This window comes from Akebia trifoliata, chromosome 5 (assembly GCF_017979445.1).
Source record: "Akebia trifoliata isolate Shusen 1 chromosome 5, ASM1797944v1, whole genome shotgun sequence".
NCBI lineage: Eukaryota > Viridiplantae > Streptophyta > Magnoliopsida > Ranunculales > Lardizabalaceae > Akebia > Akebia trifoliata.
The window spans coordinates 27072607-27084247 of record NC_141379.1 but is presented as its reverse complement, the minus strand read 5'-3'; the positions used below and the strand labels follow the sequence as shown (position 1 = coordinate 27084247).

At 36.0% G+C, this 11641-nt stretch overlaps 1 protein-coding gene and 1 pseudogene across 1 annotated transcript; both read right to left on the bottom strand.

The window, feature by feature from the left end:
* Positions 1 to 249: 249 nt before the first annotated feature.
* On the bottom strand, positions 250 to 2493 carry LOC147401872 (putative methyltransferase At1g29790; annotated as a pseudogene).
* A 2031-nt stretch (positions 2494 to 4524) lies between these two features.
* On the bottom strand, positions 4525 to 9694 carry LOC147401871 (NAD(P)-binding Rossmann-fold superfamily protein). Its single transcript, XM_086443340.1, has 3 exons — positions 9125 to 9694; positions 7877 to 8226; positions 4525 to 4817 (listed from the first exon to the last, which is right to left on the bottom strand). Exons 1-3 carry the CDS (start codon positions 9587 to 9589, stop codon positions 4673 to 4675), a joined length of 960 nt encoding a protein of 319 aa, XP_086299466.1. The 5' UTR covers positions 9590 to 9694; the 3' UTR covers positions 4525 to 4672.
* Positions 9695 to 11641: the final 1947 nt, after the last annotated feature.

Here is an 11641-nt window from a genome sequence, read left to right as displayed (position 1 = left end):
TTGTAATTTTAAATTAAAACCATGGTCGTTTACTATGGTTAAGTCAAAGGTGTATAAAAGTAAATTTACATTTTTTTTTCGTACAATCTTTATTCGTTTTGTCAAAAATTTGTCTATAAAAATGGGTAAATTCTATGTTGTGTAAATATTTTCAAACCTGTTCTAGGCAAACTTAAAAGTTTAATCTATTCTGTTACTTGTTTGAGAAGGATGAAAAAAGAATAGCAAGACTGATCAAAGAGAAAGTATCAACTGTTCCACACTCATTAACACTTTCTGTTTCCTTTTCTTCTGATACCCAAATGACCATAATAATACTTTTCCCCCTAACAATCTTCAAACTCAATAATTATATTCTAACAAAATACTCACCATTTTGGTGGACTGAGCAACCCATCAAGGTCAAGTCATGGGTTTCTCCAACAAGGCTGAGAAGTACCACTCATTCTTTTGGACTCCACGGTTGAGCTTTAGACCCACATTCCACCACAGTTTCTTGAACCCAATACGAGCGAACAAGGGCACATAGGTTGAATTCAATTGCGAGCCAAGGCAGAAGAAATGGTCAAGCCAGAAGAGACCACCAGGCCTCAGTACTCTGTAAATGTCATACAGAGTGAACTCGAGCATTGTGTCTGGAATCCAGTTACTAAGCACGTGCATTGAATGCACAATATCAAGTGTGCTCTCAAAGAATGGGAGTCTTTGAGAAACACTAACATGGATTGAAATCAGGCCATGAGAGGCAATGAAGCTGTTGAATGGGCCATCCAAGTTCATTGAACTTGTGATGATGGTCACATTCCGCTCCCTCATCCTTGCTGCAAACGTGCCCGTTCCTCCTCCTATGTCAAACCCAATACGTATCGTGCCACGAGGTTTAGTGCTTAGTACTTGGTCAATTCCATAGTCAAGGCCTTCATTATCAAAGAGCCAACGAGTCTTCTGCTGGCCCTTCAAGTCAAAACAGTCCTTGCAGTCGAAGTATCCTTTAGTGTTTTTTCGCTCGTTGACGCACTCATAATTTTTGCAGCTATAGGGATCCCATATGATGCTATTATGGGGTGGAGTTTCCCAAAGGCTTTCAGGGAACGCCGTGGGCTCCACTCATCCGGTGGGGGACTTGGGTTGGCATCGTCTTCATGGTAACGGTTCACAGCCTTTAAGCATTAATCGTTGTGCAAACACATCGTCAACTGAGCATTCCCCTCCAACCTTATATGTCATGTATTGGTTTAGCTCATCTTGGAAACTTAGGCACCCGGCTCCGACGGATGGTAGGACCTCGTCGAACCCCATCCTTGGTGAGTACTCAAGTGGGAGCTTGTGTGGGCTTATTGCGAGCTTGAGTTCATCTGACATGTCTTTACTTAATTGAACAAAATTGAAGTTGTCGACATCTTGTGGGACAGATTCATGGAAATGGCCTAGTTCGGAGAGGACAGACTCTAAGAGAGAGTTGGAGGAGGTGAGTTGGTGTTGAAGGTGGAAGAGTTGGGCGCGAGTGGTGGCAAGTTTGGCTTGGGTGATGTTGAGCTCTTGCAACAAAGTGTGGGTGTCCCATATAGGGAGGTGTTTTGTGTATTGGGAGAGGTTCAGGTTGAGGGAAGGAGAAGTGAAGATAAAAATGGTGAGAAGATTGGTAAGTACGACAAGGAGAAGGATCACGAGCTTGGATTTGTTTGGGTTATGTTGATGCGGCTTTCGAGGGTAGTCTTCCTCTCCACCCATCTCTTTTGTTCTTCTCCACTTTCAGAATCTTGAGCTAGACTAGAGAATAGTGTAGTTGATGAAGAAGGATAGTTGGTGGTTGTGTTTGGAGGGAAGAAAGAAGGGAGAGAGACACTTAAAAGAGAGGAAGCTGTCAAGAAAATGATGAAGACATCTCAAGAATAACAAGATGCCATGGTGTGTAACGAAGTGATGAACCTATAGAATAAAAAACAGATTGACTAGTGATTTCTAGAAGTTGAATTGAACACAGAAAAAGTACTCAGATCAAATAAAACAATTTTAAAATGTTTGAATCTAATTGTAGACAAAAATGGTACGAGAATCAACGATAACGATTAAAAATGCACATTTAAAGTAAAGAGAACATGATACAAAGTTTACATGGCTCAGCAAGAACGCCTATGTCCATGAGCGATGATGAGATCCTTCCACTATTTCTGCTAAAAGCAAGTTACAAACTCTCAATCTCACTTCCTCTTAGAAAAATTGGAAATCTCTCTTTCAAATCTTATATTTATGGTCTGCTGTATAAAGATGAAACTTCCCCCACTGCAAAAGTTACGGAATCGAAATTAAGTCACCCAAAAATTCATCCCCCAAATCCTCACTTGCTCTTGGAAAAACTGAAAATCACTCGTTCCAACCCTAAAGTTGGCTAACAAAGATGAAATTTCCCTGAGGCAAAAGTTACGTAGTTGAAATTAATTTCACCTCAAAAATTTAGGTTGGGGGCTTCCTTTATGCCAATTCAAAGCTACTACAAACTGAAGACAAGGTACAAATTGTGAAGACCTAAACCAATGCTCCAAAAGTACCTAGAAAGTTTATTTCGTAACCTAAGGACCATAACATATGCTTCAAGACCGACACTCTCGTTGACCCACTTTATGTCAAGTCCCCCCAACTCCTTGGCCTTCTTTCCAATTACCAGGTACCCCTTTTCTTTTTTTCAATTAGTCATCCCTTGCCAAACTAATCGTGCCTCTCTCTTTTTTTAGAACCCCTTCCATATCCTAAACTATAGAAGAGTCCCAATTTTTTTTTTTTCTTTTTTCATAATCGCCTCCCCCTGGCTCAAACCCTAGACGTGGAACATTTAGATCGTAGCACAAACATACAAATTAATGGTCAAAAATCATTGATAATACTTATTTTTGGGTTAACATATGTAAAATTAGTAGACTCTAAAAGTGTTTATTCCATATGGTAATTTAAGGCTGCCATTAATAAAATACATAATAATTGAAATAGTGTTATAGTTTGGTTAACTTTTTGTAATATATTTATTTAAAATTCGGTTATTTTAAAGAGAGCGGGAAAATTGAAGTATCTCGCTCACTGCGACACCCCGTTTGGGTCGTTCAAGAAATACCCACTACCCTTAAAATACTATTTATTCTGTTATCTCTAAAGTGGAAATTCCATATGGCAAATCTATTTGGGCCCAATGAACTTATGAATATTTGGCCCACCACAGCTCACATGAAGCATTTTAAAAACCTAACCGATGATCTGATCGAAAACTTATCAAATTGATTGGACCACGCTCGAACCCTGGTTGAATTTGGTTCAACTGGTTTATGTTTATTTTAATATTTAAAAATAGGTATACATTTCTTTTCTTCTAAATGATTTTTATGTGGCCTGTGCAAGGTTGTAATTTAAAGTGTGTATTAGTTAATGGATATTTTAAGAATATATAGTAATTTTCTATTGCCACACCAAATTTTATTAAGAGCACTCCCAAGATGTGTGATAATTCTTAGATGGTATACATTTGGGATTTTTTTTTTTTTTTTAAATATCTAATTTGAGTAAGGTCAACCTTCAAGATATGAGGGTTAGATTTTGATATTATCACACCACATGGTTACACATCATCCTATTATGAACTAATGTCATAAGTAAATTTATTATTTACAAAATTTATATAACCACACCATTTTATTTAAGGTTGGATAATTTTGAAAATCCCCGCTCGATTTTGATGAAAATTAGATATGCTCCTAGTGTTTTCAAGCTGATGGCATGGCATATCCCTCCACTTCCGTCTTCTAATATAGCTTAACACAAAATGATTTAAATGCCCTCATCTTTAACCTAAAGATTCTATCTACTTCAAGCATCAAACCTCAAGAACATGTAGGGTGGGATAGGATCGGGGGGCTTTGCCTCTAGGTTAGTGATGGTTGAAGACAAGCTCGAATAGGTCAGTAGGTTAAAAAAATTTGTGAGGTTGAAGATAATGGGTTTTGGGTGGAATAAAAAAGAGAAGGTTTATTTTCATGAGGTTGAAGATGAGGGATGTTTTTGTCATTTTATATTAGGTTTTTATTATGGAAGTGCAAAGTCAAGGGGCATCAATTTGAAAACACAGGGAGGTATCTCTAATTTTCATGTAAAAAATGACCCTGAGTTGTGTTTTTAACTTTTTTTTCCCTCAATTTTTATAAATAAAGGAGAGATTTTTAAGAATGGTGTGTAATTATGATGTATTAGAATGGCAATATAAGAGCCTCTTTTTTTAAAGTTTCTTCTCTATAGAAAAAACATAGTTGTAGGTTGTCAAAGACTTCACTTACGACTGAGTCAGGATTCGTTGTTGATAAATGAGGCTACTAAGCTGTTACATGTACTTCAAATGAATTATAACCAATTAGAGAGTAGTGAAAATTGTAAATGAGATAAAATAGTTAGAAAATTTAACTACTAAGATAGTTAGAATAGTCCTAATATCTTTCTAATTTTGGGTTGATGTAATTCTTCATAATAATCCTATTAGGACTCATGTAATGATCAAGTTTAATTTATTCAAATTGAGTAAAAAAGTGTAGTTCCCAAGAGTTACATTTTATTGAATTTATTACTAACATGAACTCTCTCGACTGTTTTGAAAAAAAAAAAAAAATGGTGGAAAGATCTTAGATTGTGACTTTTCCTACCCCAAGAAGCCTTTTTCTCTAAGGCTCTCTACTGTTTCCCGAACAGCATCTTCGACCGGAGTAAAGACCAGCCCCAGCTTAATCAGCCTCTTAGCCGCATCTTTGCATGCCATCAAACCTGGTTGTGTTTCTTCAGTAAACCTGTTAACAAATTCACATAAACCACCAAATGAAAGATTTGAATTAAAGAAATGAAAAAAGGACAGGATTTTTTTTTTTTTTAAATCAAGATCGGGGGAACAAGGTTTCAGGGGTCTTTTTAAATAAAATCGATTAATTGTGCACAATTTATCCAAGAACAAGATCTTTAGATGGAAAGTGATCAATCTTTGTTGGTCAAAGACTAGATCTCCTTGTTTGGTACTTCGGATGAAGATGAAGAATAGTATAGATGATGCAAAATGAATCGCCACGTGGATTAATCATGAATGAGGTAGAAAAAGCAGAGTCACCATTGGAGGACAATGAGGATGTAAGTTCAGAGACCAAGAGACAATTGCCACCCATGAGTCTGCCCAATCAATGTCTTTTATCTAAGAAATATATCACATTGTGTGTTGTTGGATGAGAGGAGGAGCGTTTCAGTAAATTACATGCTGCTTTGCCTATAAATAAGCTACTAAGGAAACAAAATACAGGCAAGGAACTCATTTTCTAACCCCCCCCCCCCCTCTCTTCTCTCTCACCCTTCTCTCTATCTTCTGCTCATTCTTCTCTCTATCTTCCTCTCATTATTCTTCATTTTCTTCTCTCCTCCGATAGGCCGAACGATACCCAAACAGCCATCTTAGGTGTGGTGTTAGATCCACCTCACCTATCCTCTCAATTTCATCACCTAAAGCTTTATCCATATATACAAATAGTAAGTCTAGACCATTTAAAATATGTCCAAACGTCACTTAACAGTATAATTCCTTGCCCATCACAGTTCAATGCATGTAGAATGGCTAAACTAATGATGCCGGACCATATATGGAAAAGGAGCCAATGGGCTAAGAAAAAATGGGATACTATAATTTTCTATGTAAAGCTTAAATACAATATGAAGAGTTAAGAAGACTCCCAGAATCAAAAGGCACACTAATAAGACAGTATACAATGACTGGAGAGGCTTAGATGGAATCTTGAATAATTTTACATAATGGAGCTCAATAAAGATAGAAAAATTGAGGTGAAATTTAGAATCACAGAGGTGTGGTTGTGCTTCACAAACATGGGCATGTTATGAGTGATAAGAGAAGGTTAGAGTGTCCTATCAAACAAAACATGCATATGTGCTCTCCTGACAACTGCAGTAAGTGAAGCTCCCACCTTTCATGGATAAGAACGACTACATGAACAACCATGATGAGTATGAGGGCATGAGAATAGATAGGCATAAAGAGTCCTGAATTATTGAATAGATCAGGTCCCATCTATAGTACATGGAACCTGATTTCTTGCTTTAGGGGTCTTTTTAATACAAGATGAGGGTGATGCCATGATATGATCTTATCATATTTGGTATCTATTGCTATTGGTAAAGATAAGAGAGGGGCCAAGGATTCAGTTTTGAGATCATGAACTACGTTGCACAGTAATCCATTGTGAAAGACAAATTACTTGAAAATCTAACACTTGAACGTTGCACAATAATATAGAATTTTTTTTTTCTCCCAATTATGTTAAGAGTTATGGATTCATCTGTGAATCAACAGTGTGGCAGAAAGCTTGACTCATACAAAAAATATGTTTTAGACATCATAGGATTTAATTTTATTACCATAACTAGAGTGGAAATCACCTCATATAAATGCTTATAATCAATAAACATTTTGATTTGTAAAGACATGTTAAGGATTTGACAGATGAGGCGAGCGAATGGATTCTCAATTACATAACAGGGATCTATTTCCTAAGAATTTTCCATGTAGGAAACAATGTTGAAATGCCAACACAAATTTTCAAATTAAATTTTGATTACAAAGCTATTTTATGATCAATTATATTTTATATGATTTTAATATATATCAGCATACCTACAAAATACACTCTTTCTATTCTCTTTGCTTATCACGAACCGAAGTATTGTAAAATATGTCTCTCTCTTGACAAACAGGTAAAATTTATAGAGATAATGAAAATCACAGTTACGATCTCTCAATCTCACTTCATATCCGCAAACTGAAACTCTCCCTCCTAAAACATGTGTATGTTTTAGATGGACCCATGGAATCGCTCCTAGTGTATAATCGACTCTACCAATATAATACCAACAATAGAATACAAGGCACAAACATAACATGGACGATGTTTATGGAAAAACCGAAAAAAAATGACGGAATACTTGGAAAGCCCAAAATAGGGACTTCTTATATTGAATGACTAAGCACCTTCAAACTGATTTCCTTTCCCTTGTTTGTCTAAGGGAAATTAAACAATCCAAGATATCATGTGAAGAGCAATGCAACTAATCCTAAGAACCCAAAATGCATTTACCCCCACAATTCTATGAACTATAGGCCTCATTCCGATGAATCACTTGGCTAGGATGTCCAATCGAGTCAATTTGTATCCAAGTGGGGTCTATTTCCCATACCTATGAGGTATGTTTAGCTGTAGAGTATATGGCACTGCCACAAAAAATTTCAACTTTTTCCAAAAATTCGGTAAAAAGCTGAATAAAGGACCACCTGATTAAATCGGTGACACTATCATCTTCAATTTTCAATTTTCATTCTTCTACTTCTTCAAAAATCTTATTGAATTATTTTATTCTTAATTTCCAAATAAAAACCTCAATTTTCCCCTTAAAAGCCCATCATCTTCAACCTATTGGGTAACATTTTTTATCTTCAACCACAACAGTTTATCTTCTTGAACCTACAAATGTCACATACAAGATCGGAATTTTAGGGAGGTTGAAACCCAAAAGCATCATTTGCATAATCCTCGAAATCTCCCAAATTTTTCCAAAACGATCCTGGATTTATCCAAACTGACCCCTTTCCAAATCTGAACTTGGTTACCATGAAAATGGAGATTCTTTTTTTATGAATAAGCTGGAGTTGAACCCACGATCTCAAAGTTGCTTTGCAATGGGTCAAACCGAGCTATGGGTCTAGAGATTTTTGTGCTTATTATAATGAAAAAAAAAAAATAGCTAAAAAAGAATAGAAAAAATAAAGATACTAAGATATGAAGGAGCCATAGAAGTGTACCTGTGAACGGGGAATTCAGGGAAGAGGTTGGAGACGGTTTGGGCAAAGTTGCCGAATTGGTAAATGCCATTGGTGCAAAGGTGCCTTCCAGAAGCTGATGGGGTCTCAAAAAGTAACACCTGGGCATTGGCTACATCCTTCACATGCACTGCCCCCAGCCAATGGTACTCCTGTGTATCCTTGGATCCCTGTAACAACTGTTGCAACACAGCACAGCTAGCATTCAAAGAAGGCTGGAGGAGTGGGCCCAAACATGTGGACGGATGGATTGCCACAACATCCAACTGATGCTTTTCTGCGTAGTCCCACGCTGCTTTCTCAGCCAATGTTTTTGATACTGGGTACCATTTCTGATTCAACCAATAGATCTCAGTCAGTCAATCAGTTAAGTCAGTTATTTATTATTGTTTTGAAATTCTATTATTAGGAGTTTAAGAAAAATCATATACTAGTTCGAAGGTTCATAGCAAGATAGCTGAAATGAGAACATCTAAATGGTCCTCAGGAATTGGGGTCCCAAAGAAAAAATGGCGCAAATGAGTTCTCCAGAAAGGGCCTTATGAATCCCATGTGGGATGTCAGACGTGATAGATAGTCTTTGAAGTCGAAACTTTGCCAAATTCAATACTAGCTTGATCGTCATAGTGTAATTGCAGTTTCCAGCCGATCATCCCTTAAGGAGTAGAGAACTAAATCGATTAAGTAGGCTAGATCCATGAGCTGAACTAGATCAACAACCTACAATTGTTGTTTCTTTCACTAGTGGTACATGTTCAAACAGTCTTAGCAACTTTTTAGACTACAAAGATCATAAATCCCTTCACTTTTCATTTTTTTGGAATTATCTTCTTATGCTTGATTGGATTGAGTAATTCTTTATCTTTGCAAGACAACTAATTATGATCAAGAGATTGGACTTATTGTATCCTGAAAACACATTATAGCAAACTTGAATCATACTCAAAAAAATAGTATTTTAGATATCAGACCAATCTGGGTTCAACCTAATTTGTAATAAAATTCAGGGAAAAACCATCTTTTTTTTTCCTGAATTTTTTATATTTTATAGAAATATAAATGATGATAATTTCAACAAATTAAATTAAATTTTGTAATAACAAATATAAAGTGGTCCAATCATGGTCTAACTACTTTTGTCGAGTCCATCAATTATTTTTTCAACATTTTGTTCCCAAAAATATTTATAAAAATAAATAAATAAATAAAATTGAGAGAGGGGGGGAGGACCTGGCGAGATTTGCAGTAATCGAGATCAGTCCAAGAGGATTCATCAAAGGGAATAGAATTAGACCACGAAGGGTTAGGAACAATGGCGGAGATAGAAGAAGTGAGAACCACGCGCCTGACTTTGAATTTATTAGAAGCTTCTAGAACATTAATGGTGCCTTGTACAGCTGGTATCACAAGTTCCAATTGTGGATCTTTAGGATCTTCCAAGGTACAGGGTGATGCCACGTGGAACACCCCAGAACAACCTTCGATTGCTTTGGAAATTGCTTCTGCGTCGAGGATATTGGCTTCGAAGATGATGAGACGCTCTTCAGTAGCGTTAGAGAGGGAACGAAGGTGTGAGGCGTTGGAACCAGGGAAGATAGTTGCGTGGATGGTGTAGCCCTTGTTAAGGAGGGTTCGAACCACCCACGAACCGATGAACCCATTTGCTCCAGTCACACAAACCACCTTCTCTGCCATGTTTCTGGGTTCGTTGGTGTGTCTCACTGTGATCGATCAATCGATGGAATTTATTTTTATTTTTATTTATTTTTTTGTATTTGTTTTGGGGGATTTGGGCTTTAGATTTGGAGGAGATCAGAGATTTCTCTTAATCCAAATAAATAGCTAAAACTCAAGAAGAACAATTTTAGCACGGATCTTTAGATTTTTATTATTTTTATCATAACCCCTCTAAATTTTGGAGAATATTTTAGATACCTTTAAGATTTTAAACTCCTTGAATCCACACTTCTGTGATAGACTAATAAAAAAATATTAATTTATTATAAATTATTTTAAGAGTCGAGATATAGATTAGTGACTTTATTGGATAAGATCTCTTTTATATGAGTCTTAGGAACGCTGTTCTATATATATATATGAACAGCGTTCCTAAGACTCATATTGGAACTCACATTGTGACACACCGTTTTGTCTTATATGGGCAAAAATATTTGGAATGGGCTGATTTTTTGTGAGGATGATCTCTATGGTGAGGAGATCATCCTGGCCAAAAATCAGCTCATTATGAAACTTCTAGACCGTCCAATTTTTGTTGAAAAATTATAGACCGTCCAATTTTTGTAAATCAATTTTGATGGGGTTAGAAGCTTTGGAATGGGATGATTTTTTGTCAGGATGATCCCCTCATCACAGAGATCATCCTCACAAAAAATCAGCTCATTCCAAACATTTTTGCCCATATAAGATAAAACGGTGTGTCGCAATGTGAGTCTCAATATGAGTCTTAGGAACGTGACCCTATATATATATATATATATTGCTTGCACGTAACCAAATCAACCTTATTTCGTGGCCGTCGCTGTCGCTGTCGCTTGATTCTATTGGCATTTGAATTTAACTCTTGTTCTTATTTAGTAGAATTGACTTATGTTAGTTTGAGTTTAATTTGACATCAAACCGGCATAATTACCTTTATCATTAATTCATTGTCAAAATTTATTAATTATTTGTTTTTTCCTCTCAAAATAAGTAATTTTCAACTTTTTTTTATTTATTGATTGATCTTAAAACTTAAGATTCTATCTACTTACTTCAACCATTAAACCATTAATTTTCAACCACTAAATCTAAAATAAGATTTGATTTTTTAGAATATAAAAAATAATGAAATTTTTTATATTGAAAAATTATAAATCTTCTACAAAGAATTAAGTGGATGGCAAATGATAAATTGAATAGATTTAAAAAACAATAAAAATTTTAAAAATCATCATAAAAATTAGAGAACTTGAAAAATAATAATAATAATAAATATATAAAAGAAGATTAAGGTCAAGGGACATGCCATCACTTTAAAAAGACAGGAGTGTCTCAGATATTCATCAAAATCTTGAAGGGTATGCCTAAATTAATTAAAAAATTGGTTTTATTCTATTATCTTAATAATTAGAAAATTAAGATAGTATCCCCAAAGCGTACGTCAGCTTACGACTGTCCACGGTGGATCCATAACTGATCTTTGTTAGATCCTAAAACTTTGTTTGGATTCAGTGAAGACTTTGACGTCTTCTTCATTTTCAAATTTTAACTTTTTTTCCCTTTTTGTAGAATGTGGTCGTCAAATGGGCCGGGTTGGCCCATAGATCAGACATCAGTGGATTAGGATAAAGTAAGAATTTAGGCTCAATTCATTTTTTGGCCTTGCCAGTCCAAAAAGCTCACCTTATATGAGCCGGGCATGAGCTTGGAATTCTTACCTGCCTTGAAGCCCAGTTTAGGAATCCATTTAATCCAAACCAAATTGGAAAAAAAAAAAAAAAAAAAAATCCTAGTTTAGGAATCCATTTTTCTATACTTGATTAGATGGGTTTAAAAGGTAGGGCTGCAACTGGGCAGGCTAATCCGAACTCAACCCGAGCTCAACCTAATTGATGGGAGAGTCTGGGCTGAGTTATGTAAAAGATGAGTTGAGTTTGGGTTAGAATGTCTCAACCCGACCTCATTTCTGGTTGAGCTTGGGTTGAGGGATTGTGGAACCCAACTCAAACCGAACCCGATGCCTATATG